This window comes from Melopsittacus undulatus, chromosome 6 (genome assembly GCF_012275295.1).
Source record: "Melopsittacus undulatus isolate bMelUnd1 chromosome 6, bMelUnd1.mat.Z, whole genome shotgun sequence".
Taxonomy (NCBI): domain Eukaryota; kingdom Metazoa; phylum Chordata; class Aves; order Psittaciformes; family Psittaculidae; genus Melopsittacus; species Melopsittacus undulatus.
Genome location: NC_047532.1, coordinates 42,088,528 through 42,107,825, shown reverse-complemented (window position 1 = coordinate 42,107,825; position 19,298 = coordinate 42,088,528). Strand labels below are relative to the sequence as shown.

The 19,298-nt window shown below is 39.5% G+C and overlaps 1 protein-coding gene across 1 annotated transcript in view; it reads left to right on the top strand.

The window, feature by feature from the left end:
* SPATA16 (spermatogenesis associated 16) overlaps window positions 1–7,829 on the top strand; it is a 148,681-nt gene extending 140,852 nt beyond the window's left edge. Inside the window, exons 9-11 of the mRNA XM_031047077.2 lie at window positions 2,270–2,434; window positions 6,759–6,839; window positions 7,677–7,829. Of these exons, the coding sequence (XP_030902937.2) occupies window positions 2,270–2,434; window positions 6,759–6,839; window positions 7,677–7,829 (399 nt within the window). The remainder of the gene's footprint in view (window positions 1–2,269; window positions 2,435–6,758; window positions 6,840–7,676) is intronic.
* Window positions 7,830–19,298: the final 11,469 nt, after the last annotated feature.

Sequence of the window (19,298 nt, the reverse complement as noted above, 5' to 3'; positions counted from 1 at the left end):
TTATATAAGAGCTCTCTTTCTCTCTCATTAACTGCTTGCTTCTCTTTATTTTAATGCACAAAGCTCTACCTGGAGACACAGCTATCTGGCTCTCAAACACCAGTGATCAGGTGGAGATGGGGTTCTGTTTTGTTCCTTGCTTTAGTGCCATGCAAACTAGACTGTGTCAGGCTTAACAATTTCACATATCAGAGATCACAGGAAATTTTTTTTCTTGCTGATGTCTCCTACTAATACTAGGTCAGGGCTTCAGAAAAGGGGTTTTCAAGTGATAAAAATAGTTTGCAAGAAGATTGTCCTGGTCTTCTTTCTTAGAGGTAGGTTAACAGAAGTTCATGAGAGGGTAGGTCTGGAAGGGCTCTCCTGGCTCCTCATGTCAAATCATGCTATTATACACGGCTGTATCACCTAATATTCTATTCATAAATTGAATAAAATCCATCTTAAAACTGGTTAGGCTTTCTGACTTTTCTGCTCTTGGTGAAACACGCTGCAGACCTTCAACCTGAAATATAAGAAGCTTAATTGCCATCCCAGTCTTATTGGTATCTATTTATACACAATGGTCCTTCTGTTATCATTGTCTTTTATCTCTCCTTCCCTTTTCAGTTGTTGTCTCTCTTTGGAATTTAGCCTTGCATTATATTTATTGAGAAGAATAATAAGCTCTTGGCATTTTCATTAATAGACTAATCAAACCACACTTCTCTCAAATTAGGTATCTCCTACTGTACTGGCTTCTCTGCTCCATGATGCTTGGGTTTAAATTAACCTCTCCAAACACAGCTGACTGAAGCTATCTACAATACTCCAGGGAACTGCTGACCAGAATTCCTTTTCCCTCTGCAGGGCCCAGTTCTCTCCTTCAGCTAATGGAAATACCAGTTCATTGACTCAGTACTTTCTTTTTCAGTTACTTTCATATCTGGAGCTCTCAGATTATAGCTGCCTTCCTACCATTGTCAGCAGTGCATGGTCTCACATTCCATACTATTTTACAATTATATCAGGTATTTTATTCAAAAAAGGGGTAAAATTAACTGTACCAGAACTATTTTTCTAGAATTAAAAAAAGAAAAAAACCCTAAGCTTTTTTCCATTATTATTCTTGTAATTATTATTCTTGCAAGTTTTATAGAAAGCAAGAACAGCACTCTTATTAAATTCTTATACTTGATACAATAACTATGTTGATGATCATTTCAATAACACTTGATGCTTGCCCCACACAAATTCTTGCAAAAGATCAAGATCAAACCAAATAATGAAGATTCTTTGCCAAGAAATGTTAATTTTTAAAACAGAACACCATTTCTTGAAAAATAAATGCCATTCAAGACTTTCCTTTCACCCCATTCAATATACAATTGGACCTAGAACCACCTACCTGGAAGTATTATGTAATGTATACTACCATATGTAACAGTCAGAACAAAGGCCTGCTAAAAATACTGGAAGTGGTTTTGAAAATGGATGCCAATTCTTGGAATTTCAAGCATCTAAATACATTTAAAACCCTGATTAGATGAATGGAAATTTCACTCTGAAGGGCTGAGCATTCAGATATACAATGGCTACATCTCATCGTGAATCTAGGCCAAATTGCTTTTGAAAATCTCGGTAGGGTGCTTATTTGCATTTTTGGCAACAGAATACTTTCAAAGATATGGTGGTAAGGCTGCCATCCATCAGACACTTCAGCAGGTGCTGAGATTTTACGCAAGCACTTGGCTGAGTCTCTGTATTCACATGTTTAAAATTTACCATGTGCCTAGCTGCCTGGAGGATCAGAGACCATCTCTGCAGGTTTTAGTCCCTCAGGGTTGTATATTTGAAAACTATGGATCTGACTAGTCTGCAAACAAGCCATAAGCTGACACACTGCACTGTTTCCTCAACCTCTTCACTGAAACTTTAAAAGCAATCTATAAACATCAGGTAATATTTAACAGAGGGGATTATGGAAAAGCCATTTCCAAATGAGAAAATTGCATTCAGGTTTGTTATCTGCTGCATCCCCTTCACATCTATTACAACAACATATTTATTTTTCTAGTACTACTAGACAGATTATGGCAAGAAAGTCTTCTTTTTTCCCCTCTATAAAGATTGACAGCAGCACTATCTTAAAGGTGCTGGATGCCATATTGCTTATAGTATTACCAGCACAAATACAAATGATGATAAGCCTCAAGGCATATGACTAAAAGGATGAGTGTGTTTTTTCTGTGACTCTCCAATAACCTACTTGCTTTTGCTGAGAAAACAGGACAATCGCTGTGCATGTTCATGGGGGATAGAGAGGTTGCATTACGCCAGCTTCCTCGGCCATTTGCAGAGAGTTGAGGAAGAGTCCCAAGTGATTAATCAAGCAATGGCTGAGCTAGCAACTCTTCCCTACCTACAAGACACCAGTGAGAAAGATGTCAGAATGGTAAGTTTTTATTTCTAATACTTGTTTTGGCCTTTAGAGGCAGGAAGGGAAGGGCTGGGGCTGGGGTAGAGCCCTGCACTGCAGTTTGCTCTGGAAATCGTTTTTTGAATGTGTGGACCTGAAGTAGTTTTAAAATCCTACCGCAGTGCCTTGTCAGAGGAGGTGCTTATCACCTGCAAGGATGACTTTTATAGAACCAACATGACTCATCTGTAGGCATATTTTTAAAACCTCTTCTTTTCCCCCAAACCTTCCCAGATCAGTCTGAGAAAATGATTGCAATTACTCAGATCGTGCTACTTTAAAACACCTAACATCAGAAGCCACCTGCAGCAAAACAGGCCCAATCTAGCTAAAGCTGAGGAGAGGAGGGAAAGGAGAAAAGGTTTTCTTTCCTGGCTCCATCTATAACCTGCTCCCTGTCTCTGAATAAACCTGTCTACCTGCTATGCTTTTGTTTTCCCTTTGCAAAATGAAGGCAGTGATGCTAGCAGGGCTTTTGCAAGGCTAGAGTCATTAATAGCTTGATCGTATATGAATAAGCTGCAATCAGAAAGTACCGTATGATTGCTCTTGCACGAGGCTGTCAGGTTTTCTGATGGAGGAAGGAGGGAGGGAGGGAGGGAGCTCACATACATGCAAATTTTAAGAATTCCATTCTAGAAAAATAATAAAGTCCATCCGGAGTCCCTGTATCTAAATGCAGTCCGATTTTGATGATCCAGCTTCAGTTCACTAAAACCTGTTGGTTTTCCCAAAGCCAGTACCTTGACATTTGTTTGCAGTCCTGCAAAGCTCATAAGCTCTGTAGAATTAAAGCTTCGCAGCAGCTTGCTTTAGGGAAGAAGAGCAGTGGCCTGCAACTGCAGGAGGTGGTTGCCAGACTTTGAAGTCTGGGCTTGAGATAAGGGGAAACGACATTGCAAAGAAACTGTGCTATTAAAAGACATTCGCCTTTTGATGCAAGTTTCCTACTATTAAACTTCAGCAGGCCCACATTTCAAGGCTGACTAAAGGGGCTTGAGTTATTGGTACATATTTCAGTGATAGGTTTTTCTTCAGGGTACAATATTTTTAGTACATCACATACAAGGCACAGGCTATTACACTTTTGCCTGTATCTTGTCATGTAGTAATCATAAGTCTGACCTCCCTGGAAAGCTTTCTGAGGAAGGCTCCAGGCCACCCACAACATAGGTCCTCAGTCTCTTAGGGTTGGTTTGGGCAGAACAAAGGTCTGAGCTGGGACATTTAAGCGGCAGCTTGTAAATCTTTCAACTAAACACACATGATTTGTTTACTAAGCCCAAGGTAAAAATGATTTTTAAAAGAGCAAAGGCAGAAAACCTCTACCAGTTACTGTGTCCAGATCATTAAAATGTATTAACTCAGCAGTCGTTTCTTTGTCTTGTCATCCTGCTGAAAAATATATCTTTAGTCTGTGTTTCAAATGGAGGCTCAGATGCTTTGTAGCTAGGATGTTTTAGTATACTTCAGGCACCACAGTGTTAAGGCACAACACTGCAACCAAGAAGTTGCAGAGTGACTTCACCAAGGAGTGATTAATGGGCTTTACCTTTCCTGGTGACATTAGCCTGCATGGCACAAGCTCCTCTTATGCCAGTAAGGATCATTTGCCTACCACATCACAACTGCATCAAGCACAGAACATTGCTGCCCATCACTGGGATCTAGTGATTGGGTTGCCTTCTGGTGATCCCGACTTGCTCAGCCTACCTGTCATCCTCCTCATTTCAGTGAGGTCCAGGCAGGGTGAAACACTTGCAGGACTGGGCTATACTGGTATGATTCAGCAGCTTCCAATGAATGCTGCAGAGGCAGCCCCCCCCATCTCCCTAAACTTCTCACTCTCCAGCCACATTTCTAAGACATCTGAATTTCTTCATGGAGAAATCTGAGCTGGCCAAATTCTAATCTCTTGTACTAATAAAAATTTAAAGTAATTCCTTCATGGTCATTCTGACTTTACAGTGGTAAAACTGAGATAAGACTTTATGACCAAGCAAGGCAGTTAAATCATGAGTTAGAAAATCCTAAAGATGCCAAGTGTTTACTATCACATACAGTATAAGTTGTATAAAGTTTAAAACACACTGAATTTATAATAGTGCAATTTTCACTGAAACAGCAAGGATCCCAAAAGCATATCAGGTATAAACTCTTCTGTGTAAATGTCTTCTGGTAACTAAATAAATAGAATCCTAATCTATGGCACAGAGCACCTCAACTGAGGCCTTTTTATGTCACTATTTATTCATAGACCCTGGAAAAATAAAGATTTCAGTTAGGTTGAACAGTTGAATATAAGTGGGGAAAAACTTTGAAGAACATGTTTCCAAGGTTTGTGGTTTCAATGTCACCATATTTGTACATCATAACTCAAGATAAAAGCTTGTAAAAAATCATAAATCTATTTCAATTTAAAATCAAATGAAGATATTTTTAATGCAGCATTCTTCCTTCAAGAAGATATAAGAAAAAAAAGAGCAGCTCTGGGAGAACTGCTTAGGTTGGCGAACTGCCTGCTCTGGTAGCATTTTGTCTGCCAGTAGAGCAGGGGAGAAATTTTGGATGATAAAAATTAAAACCAGAGCACACACTGGGCACGTTTCACTGACATGTATTGATATCAGCGAAACTTTAGCTGGAAAGGCTTCTTGTTTAAAATCCTTGCACAAAGCAGTGAAGTCTCCAGCCTGGTTCAGCTTGGCCCCTTAGGGGTGACAGACCATTGTCCTGGTCCCTGCCTCAGTGCATGCTGTTCCACTACTTTTTCAGAGAGAACCACTCTAAGAAAAGCAATGGAGGAATCCTCCCTTTTCTCACCCAGTTCCTTCTCTGCCTGGTTTGATTCAGGATCTGTGCTTTGCCCATTCTGCCCTTAATACCCTTAATCTCTGCACTGTGTCTATTCTGGATTCATAGAAGATTATCTGTCATAAGAGTATTGTTATGGAAAATTTCTGACAAGTTCTTGACTCTTTTCACATTGAAGTCAGAGGCAGAAACTTGTGGGTTTGTTTGTTGGTTTTTTTTCATGAGTGCTGATGCATGACTTACTTAAAAAAAATAAGTTTCCATCAAACATTGGGATCAATAAGATTCAACTTGGTGGCTGCACAAGCACAGAGAAAGCAGGCTGGAAGCAACCATAGTATGTCTATTTAGAGATTCAAAAGAAGATTCCTGCACCCTTTATCCAGTGTTGGGACACAGACAAAGAATTTTAACTTCAAAAACCTGAATATGAAGGGAAAGCTGAGGAAATACAGATCTGCTCCTTGAATCTCAAGGCAGCATTTTTATATCCTGTGTAGATGAGCCTAAACTCTGATGTTTTTAAGTTTCATGACCACTGCCCATCTAGGTACAGAAAAAGAGACAATACCTCTATGAATGTGTACAATAATACTTCGCCATTTACTTGTAATGTGTAACAATTTGGGAAGAGACACTGAAAAGTTATTGTCTGGGTTCACTTTAACCAGCTAAACTTTTCTGAATAGACCTAATAGAGCACAGCAATATCACAGGTATTGAGTCTGTCCCCGTCTCTCTCTGTTCCGGAATTAAGAGCAGTTGAAACATTCTCAAGTGTTTGGGAAAGGTGCAGGGTGAGGCAATGCTGTGACTAACCTGGAAGGGTACTGTGGGAGCACTACAGCTAACCTGAATTTTAGCCTTCCCTCTAACAGTAAGGACTGATTAGCAAGTATTTTCCTACAACTTCTTTTTATAGTTTACGCTAGAAATTGTCAGCCTTGTTTTTATGCTCTGTTATGCTGAATGATGGGGAGAAGGGAAGGTTTGCCAAAGAAAAAGGATAGTAAAAGCATGGAAAATGAGCTAGATACTTCCAGCTACAGTAAAAGCATCTCAGCTTTAGTGTTGTCCTCTTGTGAGGTTTTACATGCTGCTTTAAATTATGATACATTAGCCTTGGGAGAAAATACTAAAAAGCATTCATGTACAACAAAGAATATCCCAGGCAGCTAAAGAATGAAATATGGAGCCTTTATTCTCTACAACCCAATTCCTTTACTGAGTATAAACATTTACTGCATTAAAACGTATAGGCTTAAATACAAATTTTCCAGAGGATTTTTTTGCCATTGTTAAGTATTTTATATCCACAATAATACAGTGTAATGGCTGAAGCAAAGATGAGGTGCTCATTGTGTGAAAGATGAGTAATAAAATCATCAGCATACAAATGATTTTTTAATTAGGTTTTAATCTGTGTATTTAGAGAAGTTATTTCTGTGTGAATTCCACACTGATAATTTTTATCTTGGTGCCACAGCTGCAGTTGCTAATGGCAGATGCCATGGACACCCTTGAAGGAAGAAGGAGTAAAACACGTGTGTGGAATAAAATTCAAAAGGTAAAACCCTGCAGCAAAGGACAAGGAAGTATATTGTTCCCTGGGGAGTGAATGTCCATCTGAGTCGTATCTGTTCAAAAGCTAGAAAAGAAAGTAGGTTCCATTTGAAACCTGACTGTATGCCTTGAACTCTGCCAGTGTTTAGGCTTTAGCCCCTATAGTTGAACTTTGTTCATGTTAATAGTCTCATGTGGTTATCTAATGGAGGGGAAAAAAAAAAGAAAGAAAGAAAAAGAAAACAAGCCTTGAATAGCTTATTTTTGGCTGATAATTATATTTTCATCTTTGTCATATGAGGTACTGTGCTAACTGGGGTGGGAAGTTGTTATGGAACAAAATTCAGCCCAACAAAACAGGTCCATTAGTGGAGCTCAAATGAGGCTTTGGTGATGTGAGAGGTAAAAGACATGTAAATACCTTTCTGGAGTCTTTGCACAGCAACCAGTCAATTTAATTCTTAAAGGATTTGTGAAATGCAGGGTCTTATGTTGGTTCTCTGTACAGATGAATCTGACACAACGTAATGAATAATAGGTCAGGCTGGGAGGTAATAGGAGTATCATATGTTTTCACAAAGTCTTTCAAACCAGAGCAAATCACAGCTCTCGGCATTCAGCATTCAGCCTCTTCTGAGGAAAAGGAAAGCAATTCATCACCAGGAAGGTAAAATGTTACTAATGATTCAAAGCAGTGGTCTTACCCCATGCCTTATGGCTCCATCAGTTCCTAGACAGACGCACACTTGCTCTGGGTTGTGGCTGCAGCAGAAGGCTGGAGAAGAGAGGGTTTGAATTTCTGCACTGGCAGAATATGAAATTGTCCTTCTTTGGGATTTAGGGTTTACAGACAGATCTCAGGGAAGGTGCTGAAAACCAAACCCTGGCTGCACTGGGTCAGCGTAAACAGGATAAGCAGATAAGACAAAGGTGGTGTAAAGAAATCACAGGAGCAAAGGGTCAACGTGTTTTCAGAATCCAAGTTTCCAAGTGATTTGAATTAAAATTTCTGAAGTCATCTTCTCTGAAAGAAAGTCTGAGTAGGTGTATTGCTTCAGTTAGCTGTCAGATCAGTGGCTGTTAATAAAGTTTTCCAAGTACAGAATGTTTTCAGAAAGTAAGCAAAACCCAAATGCCAAAAATTACAGACAGACTGGGTTTCATCTCTTTCAAGCACTCATGAGGCAAAACAAAGGATAAATATTCATACTGCTTTTACATTGTGCCAGGATAGTCTCCAGATCTCTCACACCTGCCTACAGATCATATGAGAATCTTTTGCAACACAAACACTACGTTTAAGATGAATTATTTATATTCAATTACACACATATTTCCTGCCATATATAACTAATACTGATAACTAGATGAATGCTAACAGTCAATGATATATTTACAAATAGGCTATTCCCAGTACTTCTCTAGCACTTATTCTTTGCATTTTCAGACAATAGATTTAAATATCAAGACAGTTTTCCAAAGTTTTTCCAAAAGTCAGGATTTTAATCCACAGTTAAGTGTTTGAACGACCAGCCCCATTTTCACTACTCTGAATCACCACTGCTCAGAGGCCGTTGAAAAGAGGTCGTGACTGAAAGTTAGACCAAGTACACAGATAACTAAATACTTATTGAAGGCTCATCAAAAGTTTGTTGGTGATACCAAAATTATTCCCACAAATTTCAAGAGACAGTGGCTAGTATTTAATTGTAAATTCGTTAAGGCAAAGTATTTTTTTTCAGTGTATTCATATGTATGTATGTACATCCGTTATCTTTCTCTGGATACTTTCAGTGTAATCTTAACATAAGTCAAGCTAACATTTAAGAATGGGCTGGTGTCCCATTTTATGCCACGTGAACCTGTACAGAATTCAATGTTCAGGAATAAAATCTGCTGAATCCATAAAAATGTGCTCTCTGCCATTTTAAAATTTGGTGCTTCAAAATTTATTTGCATTCTAAACATAGTTTTGCATTTCATTTTTGACAACTCAGACAAACTTTTGATTTGAAGCATCTTGTTCTAAGCTGAACTCACTCTTTGCTTCTTAATACAAAAATATTTTCTTGAAATTATATCAGAACAAAGAAATTGAGAGCATCATCAAGTATTTCTTTTCTACTTTTTTTTTTCCAGAAATTGATTTCAGTATATTCACATGCTCTTAGGAAGACAAAATCTCTTTAAACAGAGACAGGAAAACACTCAAGGAGCTTGTTGGAACTTCTTTATATTGGATTTTTTGTTGGTTGTTTTGTTGGTTTGGGATTGGACTTTTTTTAGGTTTTGGGTGTTTTTGTTGGTGTTTTTTTCAATCAGCTCTAATTAAGAATGTTATGCTAGGTTAAAGAGCTCCAACACATTACAAAGAAGGATTTAATCTCATGATTAAAAATTGACGTGGTGTGAATTACTGCATGTCATTTGTGCTAGAACCATTTCAAATATTTCAGTATTCCTTGGTTTGTTATCACATGACACTGATTGTAGAAGCCTACAAAGAACCTGCACACAGACCTAGTTACAATGTAGTTATTTGTATTTTTGGTATTGAATTAATTTACATATATTTGAAAGCAAAAGAGAACATTAAGGTGTTTATACAATCAGCTATAAATGCAAAACTCAAGAAAGCTGACAGCTACGTTACCACCAGTGAAGTTTGGCTTTTGCAATAGAAACAGCTGTTGCACCTAATGAAAGCACTCAACATTTTTCTCTAATGCAGCAGAATTATAGCCGTGCCTATTTTCCAAATGGTTAAAGGGTCTGTCAGGATTGCTGTTACAAACCACCCTTTTCAGAGTTCTATATTCTACAGTCAGCCGTAAAAAGATCATTCAGGTTGAAATTTGACATAGAAGGGTGCAAAGCCTGACACCCAAACACTTTTCCTTTTGTCATTATTGCTTATCAAATTAGTTTGAAATTGATCTGAGCAATTTTGAATTTGCAGGACTGACGAAGTAATAATATATGCATAGCTTCAAGTGTTTTGGGTGCTGCGCTGCTCATCCAATTTGCTGGCAAATTTACATTTTAAAGCAAACTATCAGATGGGCTAATTTATTTTTGAAGATTTAAATACAAAGAAATTAAAAATGACCTTGTAATTAGCTGGAGAAAAGAGAATATTGCTGCAAAGATGCCTTTCTCAGTATTACCAGGTCACAGCCTCTCCAGCCACAAGGAGAGCTGACTCAGGAGAGCCTGGATTACTTTGAGAGATTAAGAAACACTGTCCTGCAGATGCTTTACCCATGTAGCGTAAAGAATGCCTTAGAGGCAGAAAAAAAAAACCAACAGTGGGGTCAGTTTCCCAAAATCCATATTGTCCAGAATTTTACTGATGCTTTTCCTTACAGTCCGCTGGATAAAGTGTAAGATATGTATTAGCCCTTTAGGGAAGCAAGACAACTGGGTCTAAGACATTTCAAGTAGTTACTGGAGGGGCTAAGTCCCTGTCTACTTCAGGAACATGGGCATTCCTAAAAAACTCTTACCACCCTCCTGCTTTTTATAGTTGTCAGGAATTCCCAAACTGAACTTGCTGGTGGCCAGACTCCTGGACTTAGAGAGGATTCAAGGCAACATACTAGGGCTTAAGATTTTTTTTCAGTTCCTGGCTCTGTCCAACTTGCGTTATAAGTTGAGTCACAAAGGTCCTTAAATATCATACCATAAGCATTAGATGAGGAGAGACTTCTCTGAAGCCACCCTTATGAATGGGTAGCCCACCTAAAGCAGTTAATGGGAAATGTTATGGGAAAGAGCACCAAACCCTCTCTTTTAAAGAGGCTTAAGTCTTCACCAGTGAACAGAGGTAGAAATATACTTTTAGTTACTAGATTTTAGCAAATTCTCTTATTAATTCAAATTACATTTTAATTTATTTTTTAAACAAGACTGACTTAGCTCAGTGGTTTAAGCCACAATCTCTGACGCACAAGCCTCAGCAGCAATGAACAAGAAACTTCCAAGAGAGATAGAGGGGAACTAATCTGATAATTCTGCTCTGTCCCTCAAAATCCACTGCAGTCACTGGCTCTTAAGCAGAGGGGGACACTAGCAGAATAGCCAGGTTATTGGCTAGCTTCTTTGCTGACATCTAATATGAAGATGAATGCTGGGACCAGTGGTAAAGCTTGGCCCTGAGTAACTCAAGGAACCAGATATCTGCATGGCCATTACAGAACTTCATAGCAGCTACAGACAGGCAGAGGAATTTAGAGTATGTCAGATACATAAAATGTCAGGAAGGCTCCTGCTTTCTTCTGTAAGCCCTTTGCTTCTCTGCAAACTTGTAAAAGTAAAAATAAAGAAAGATTACTTTCCTGTCTCATAAGTTCATTAATAAAGCTTCACAAGATTGTAACAGTGAGAGGAATTACATTAAATCAATAGACACTTTAGAGACTATCAACCAGAAACGTTTGACATCCAAAGAGGAGAGAGCCATGTTAAGTGCAAGTGCCAGTATGACTCTACTTACCCTATGAAGATAATAATGTAGTTCTACTATTTTTCTCTATTTAGGCCCTAGGCTTTCATAGCAGTTTCACAGGATCCTCTTAACATCATTTCAAGAGCCAAAGGAGAGACAGGAGATGGCAAATAAACACTTTCCTACATTTCCACATGTGAGACACTTCATAAAACCTTCACATCTGAGTTTACCTCAAAGGCATCACATACTTTGCAATTTAGATAAGTTATTATGCCCATCATTTGCTGAGCTTGGTGGAATGGTTGTTTCATAAATCTGAAAGCAGAGCAAACATGGATGAGTGAATAAAAGAACAGATGTAACTTACATAAGGATAAGTATATAACAAAAGCTGCACTAATATATATGAATATGAAATGAAGTAAAATTAGCTTAACATATTATATAATCTTTTAGCCAGGCATACGGATTTTCAGCAGTTGACCTCTGCTTACTACATTTCTGCTTCCTGCAATAGCAGAGGAACACTATCTGATGAACTGACATTATCTCTTAATTGAAAATCAGGCCATGGAAAAGAGCCATAGACTTGCTAGGCTTTCAGTCAGCTGGAGGAGCAAGGAGAGAGAGTCATAATATGTTGATGGAAAGTGGACATGTTGCTGAGTAGTATTGTGCTGGCTGCTAGGACAGTTATTTGATGTATATGACTTTGTAACATCTTGTAAAGTCACCCAAGTCCATGCCACAGCCACAGGGAACTGAGCTTGTGCTCAGAGCATGCAGGCTTCAAAAGGTGTGTTTTGGTGCACTGTCTTGATTTAAACTCGGCTGATAGAATTAATTAATAGAAGGAAACTGGTTCCTGCTTGTTGTCTTTTGGGGGTTGTGATGCAGCTGGGTGTTTCATAAATGCATAGACCTATTGTGAAAAGGGGAAGCAAAGGATAGCAAAGGACAGGAAAAGCACAGTTCTGGAAGAGGAGTGGAAGTTTAATGTGTAATGTCTAACATTCAATGAAGTCATAAATGAGCAAATACAAAAGGAAAGATATTATTGACATTGGTTCAGGTAGACTGAGTGAAAGAAAATAAAAACAGAGGAACCAGGTAGAAATGCAAAATTTTTTGTTGGAGTTCACCAAAGATAGGCTTCATGCTAAGATAAGAGAACACGTATTAAGACATTCTGGCAAGGATGAATGAGCTTTGAATCACCAGCAGCCTGGAGAGGGACAAGAATTTTCTGTGGCAGAAGTTTCTGACCTGGCACTGAGTAAAGTTTTCAGACCTGTCAGAGGAAGTTAGGAGGGTGAGCAGGAAGTGAGATCTGCCCCATTGAACCTGAGGGAATTCAGAACAAATGTAGGCAACCAAAGCATCACATTAATAAATTCAGCCCCACTATAGGGATAAGAAAAGCATGATGGCACTCACAGAGAGTGACAACAATAGGATTTCAGCAGTTATCTGTACACCTGTGCCTAATATAAATTCCCACCTTGTGAGCCTCCAGTTCTTTGTCTAGCATGCAAGAGAAGAAAAGATGCCCCAGCAAGATGCCTACATGGCCCTCAGCTACACTGGAAGAAGCAATTGCATCCTGCCTATTTCCCACCCTCCAGACACCAGTATCCTACATGAAGCTGAGCTATTTAGTGACCGCACACTAACCAGATATACCTTCTGAACACCACTAGACCAGCATTGCAATATAAAAACAGGGGCTGTGACTGCAAAGAAAGAGTGAGCTTTTAGGCATACAAGGTTTTACTCAAGTCTGAAGCAGATATGGAAAGTTTCAAATTTGTTCTTCTGCACCAGAAGTTTCTGTACATAAAAGCATGGGGTTTTTTCCAGCTAAATCAAGTGGTTTGATAGCAGATATCATCTATACCCGTAATGCTGAGGCCATCACAGCTACAACAAAGCACTGCTAATGCTATTGGGAAGGAGTGTTTTGTGATGAGAAAGGCTTTGGTCTGTTCCACCAAGCTATAGGGTGTGATAAATCACAGGAATATTTTTAAATAGCAGCAAATCCAGCAACTGAGCAGTAAATGTCCTAAACATTGGAATAATGTGGCTGGTTGTAGCTTCCTGGCAGTTAAATCACAGGCAATTCTGGGCATTAACAATCTCCATGTAAGGATTTAGATAAACATTTCCCCAGCCGTTGCTAATCATGTTGTCAGTTATAAACGAGCAGTCTGCTTACCTGCTGCCCTCTACCAGAGAAGGTCTCCAGTCCTATAAACACTTGCTACCAGATATTGTTACCGCTGTAAAAAATAGCATGAGTCAACAAGACTGCTTATTGTAAACACTGTGCTGGACAGTGATTTCAGGAGTACTTATGAAGTACAAAGGGACCATATGAGTTGTAAGGTAGTTATACATGTATTCCATTACCAGCATCAATATTATTTTTATTTAGTTCCTCATCGACATCAGTCTTTCCTCCATCTGCTTTTAGCATTGGAGCTTTGCTAGTGTGCTAAGAACCTACTGGCAAACACTGGTTTTCAGAGTTTGACTGAACTCCTTCCTTTACAATGGAAATATGCAACTGAGCTGGTTTAAAGAAAGGCAGTCCATACAAACGAGGCATGTGAAAATGCAGAAATGGAGCATGAGGGGTACCATATTTATCTCTGGCATTAACATCTGAAGCTGTGAACATTTCTAGAAGCAGGTCCAAAGCAGGAGTTGTACAATCAGTGGGTTACATTGCCAGCCAAATGCAGGGAAGCACCTTAGGCTCTCCCGTGGCAGTTCAGATCAGGCACTACTGTACAAATCCAGTTCCTTCCAAAAGCAACCATAGAAGCTCAAATGCCCTTCACTTAACACAGGAACAGTAAAAGCATCACCCTTATCCAGATACTGAGGAGCCTTTTTTCTAACTGACTTTAATGGAAAGCACAGATGGGGATTTAATTTTTGTTAAAATATCAGTCACTTTTCTTAAGCTTTTCCTCGATGCTCTGTACAGCCATCTCTACTTACTCGTAGACCCTTCAAGTGCTGAGAGACAAAGCAAAACGCTGAGAGGTACTTCATGTTTAAAGGCAGCTCATTTGCCTTCTATTTCTAATAGCTCCCAAGTAATAAAAATAGATTCTGTATGCCAGAAGATCCTTTTTGCCATTACATGTTATTTATAGCTCCTGTATATGTTTCCAAAGCACCGGTTTCTTATCTGAGAGTGACTCCCTTGATTTGTATTGGGATTTAGGAAGTTCAGATGTTTAGGCATCATAGGGAATGCATGCACATGCATCCATGCAAGACATACTTTTAATGATTTTACAGTTTCCAGAGTCTGCTTACTGCTTATCCATTTGATTTTTTTCTAAACAAAATTATTTTCCTACAGGAGTTCGTCACTGTGGGAACCTGGATCTTTCTCTTTTCATTCTAAACTCTTCAACACATACTATAACTGATATTTTGCATTTGTATTCAAATTTATGCCAATCCTTTAAAAGACATGTGTGCTTTCAAGTTAGCTTGTGGTGAGAATAGCTACCCCATTTTTGGATAAGCTTCCTTTGAACAGTCAGTAAGCCATCAAACATAGACATCTGTTCCTTGGAACAGCCCCCTTGCAGCAAAGGTTGACAAGTTTCATGACATCTGTGGCCCATCAGGACTTGGACGAAATCACACTGAATGATGGATAGTATTGCAGTGTTCCCTCGTCGTAGCTGGTGCATATCACATAATTAGGAACAATATGTAGGATGTCTTATCCAGATGAGTACATAGGAAGGGAAAAGAATATACTTGCATTGTAGTATATCAGGGCAAAACCGGATGCATGCAGGCAAGTTCAGAAGTGACTGACATGGCATTACCAGAAATGCAGTAAGTTTTTCAGAAAAGGAGATATGAACTTGCCATAAAATCCTGCTTTGAAGAGGAGTTTGGTCTAGATGACCTCCAGAAGTCCCTATGCTGAAATCTTCCAATGATTGTAATTCAGCTGCAGCAGCAAGTGCTGCTTACATATCCCTCCACACCGTGAGTGAATCAATCTGGATGGCATCCAGAGAGCAGGGCTGAATGCTCATAGTAGCGAGTCTCTCCCCTTTATCCATCACTAGACAACACGTACAGAAGGTCAGGATTAGAAATATTTTATATGTGCCAAACAAAGACTGTATTGTTCCTTATCTTTGCATGGATCTACATAATGTCATTTATCAAAAACTCCTGTAGGTCCAAATCTAATCCTAAACTAAAGGGAAATCATATATTGTCTCACCCAATTAGACCCACTGCAATTCTGTTCACTTCTCCAGCTAATCCTGTTGCATTGCCTGTTACCCAAGAAGCTTTGTTTTTATTGCAGACATAAACTGCATTAGATAAGTGTACCAAAACCTTAAGTATTCACACATTCTGCCCAACCTTCAAGAATGATGTAAAACCATTTCAGCTAAGAACAAGCTGATAACCTCAGTATTCACATAGACCACAGAACATTTTCCTCTCCCAGCATACTTGGAACTGGAATTCAGAGCAGACTGATTGACTTATAGTCCATCCAGGTACTTCTGGTGCACTAATTATGCTTTTCTGGTGCACTAATTATGCTTTTCAGCTTCTCACTTTTTGTCAGAATAAAAATGCCTTGATGTGTGGCACTGAGGAAAGGCAGACACCTCACCCATTTATCTGATTTTCTATGGGAGTAAAAGAACAGGAATACTTTTGAGACATAGCCTGTTGGTGCTGCAGGTCTGTGCTGGGGTTTCAGCAGCATGTGATGTCAAGGCAGCAGCTTCTGGGTCCAAGGGTCACACAGAGGTTTTGTCCTTCCCAATCATTCATCTGACTTAAGAAACAGTGTCATTTCCTTCATGTGGGCCAAACAAGTTTGCTTTTCTTGTCTTGTTTCTCATTTTCATTTAGCCACCAATCTAGGGATGTCTTGATCCTAACTTAATTCCCCATAAGCATCAGGCATGCAGATCCAGCAATAGCCCATTGCTTTGATTCCCCATGTACTTTCATGGACTTGTGGGTACAAAACTGAAGGTGGACAATTGAAAGGCCAACGTTATATATTCGTACTCTTGCAGAAGTCCTGTTGTTTTCTTGGTCTTAATTCCATTGCTTTATGTTCTGGCCCTTCCCAGATGCAAGAATTTGAAGCACAAAGGAGAATTTGGGAGCAACGTAAAATAAAAGCAGTATTTACATAAAGAGCACCAAAAAAACCCTCTGCGTAGTATCTGGTTCATTTTCTTATTTCTGCTCCCAAACCCTTACATTTATCTGCTTAGCTTGACCTCAAAACACCTATAGGTACCATACAGATGAGCTGTGGACTAAGCATGTAATTTGCTTTAACAACATCTTTTGTTTCTGTTTATTCCTGTTTGATCTTCATTCTGTTCATTCCCTTTTTCACCTGCTCCCTCCACCTGATTACAGGGGCCAGGCTAAAGATAGAGGGAAAAATCCAGTGAAAGAACTAAGATCAGGAGCAGCCTGACATAGGCCAGTGCTGTATTGATCCAAAGGAGAAATGCTGCCCCTGCACTGCTGGGGGTAACTGGGGAGGGGCTGAGGGGATAAATACTCAGGATATCTTGAAAGTAAGATGTAACAGTGGAAGATTAAAAATAGATTGAAGCCAAATTTGTCTTTGTGAGCTCTCAGGTCACCAAACACTTGAGAAAAAGACAATAAAGACACTGTATAGCAGGTTAGATGGGAGAAATGTGGTTTCATGTGTTCAAGAGAATATCCAAGACTTCAAGAATATCAAGCAGCAAGTTCAGCTACTGACAGCTGAGCACAGCCCCTGCAGATGTATGCAATGCTTCTGACCATCTCCCAAGCACTGACTGGCACACATAGACATCATGTGGATCAGGGAATTAGAGGTGGGAAAGCATCATCCAAGTACAAATAGAGCAAAGGACTCATCCAACATTGCTGATCTCTGTGAGGGCTGGGATCGGGCCTAAAATGAGCCTCATGTGAATCACTGGCAACACCAGTAGTGAATCCTCTGCCGTGAACCCAGTCCCACAGAGCTCTCAGCTTGTGCTTTAGTGCTGCTTTAGTATATCAAGTAGCCACAGGGCTCAGCTATATAACCCTGGGATTTGGTCTCAGCATGAGTCTGTAGCCATCAGTCTATTGCTTTGCTTGGGAGTAAGTCACAAGTCTTTTACAAAATCCAATTTCCTACGACAGCTGTTGCTCTAACACTAATCAAATTTGGGCTGGCTAAAAACTATGCCCCTCCACCTACTCCCATCCACATGAATTCTTATTTAAACAGTTATTGGATTAAAAAAAAAAAAGAGAGAGAGAGAAAGAAAGAAATAAAGGGAAAAAAAGAAAAGACAAAAAAAGCTATTGATTTAAAAAATTTGCATTTCCCAGAGAGAGCCCCGAAGGTGGCTCACTGCAGTCAGACAGCAGAAGAGCAGGCAGAAGGAGGTTTTAAATTAAGGCAAAAAGGCAGAGCTTAATGCTTCCAATTTACTTTCTTAAAATGAAATGTGCAAGCTAGAAAGCCACGAATTAGCACTACTGAACACTGCAGCCACCAAAAAAGAGATTTTTAAACCACTCCTCTCCCTTCCTTTATCTTGTAAAGAGACTGTATTTTCATTGTGTTTGTATGGTAATTTAAATCATGCTAGGGCTCAGAGCATACAGTGTAATTGTAAGTCAGCAAGGGTTTGAATGCCATCACTGCAGTGAAAATAACATCATCAGCTCATCAGCTGTGTCAGTAACATTGCAATTATGTAAGCAACTATTATTTCCACCCCTAATATGCTATATTAGAAAGTATTTGGGGGGCTGGAGCCGACAGGTATTCTGTAAATATGGAAAGCACACAACAGCAGCAGAGCCATGATTCAAGATAGGAACATCATTCCACCGAGGCTTTCTAGTGGCATCACCAGTAGTGCAGGCACCACTGGATGGTCCTAAAGGATCTGCTGTAAAACTTGTAGCTTTTCTGGTGTCCCCTTTGCCCTTACACCACACCCTATCCATCACCCAGTACCCATTTCCTTTCTTCTTACCATTTTTTGTGCTCACGCAAACTCAAGCATTAGCCCCAAAATAGAAAAGATTACTTTAAACTGCAGAAGAAATTTACATAGCCATTTTTATTTGGTCTGTTGCAGAACAGTCTTGTGGATTTGGTGGTTGTGTTAAATATGTCTAAGCCCCTGGACTGGAGCTTGTCACTAAGTGATTAGTCTTTCTTCCTGCAACTTCCCGTGTGCTTTTGGCCAGATCAATGATTTCCTAAGCTTTTATTTCAGCTTCTTAAAAATGAGGCTAGCATAATGATGCCTTTCTCTAATCCTCTGCATGTTTATATGGTGAGCATGCCACAAGAGAGCCAGCCCATGAGGCTGTATTCAGAGAACCCCAACCTCCCTGTGCTCCTGTTGCAATGGATCTCTTGGCAACAGAAGAGTGAAAGCCCACGCATAAGTGCCTGTCAAGGTTCATCAGCACAGTAGAAAACTCTTTTACATGGCATCATGCATTGTGCTATGCGAAGGTGATCTGATGAAAACAGCATCCCTGCAAGCTTCATGGGGAGGAGGAAGCAGATCTCCTGTCCCAGACATGTTTCTTTTTCTCTCAGCACCCCAGGGAGGCAGATGTAATTGTCCTTAAGCTTTTCTGCCTACCTCATTTTCTCTCTCTCACATACACAGTCCTCACCAACCCAAACCATGGCCAGAGTGCATGGTATGGCTTCAGGTTTAGGGCTGAGGAGAACTTCAATAACAGATCAATATATGAATCAATACAATAGGAAACCACACTTGGATTAATTCTCAGTTCGGTGTTGTGCCTAAAGAAGCAATGCTCCACTGAATGCGTGTCAGGTTATGGAGTCAGCCTTTTTTTTTTTAAGATTTCAATTTAAAATGCAATTGGAAGATTGATTCTTTAGATCCTCACATTAAAAAGGGCCTAGACATTGAGTATAACTCAGTGTGAATGGATATG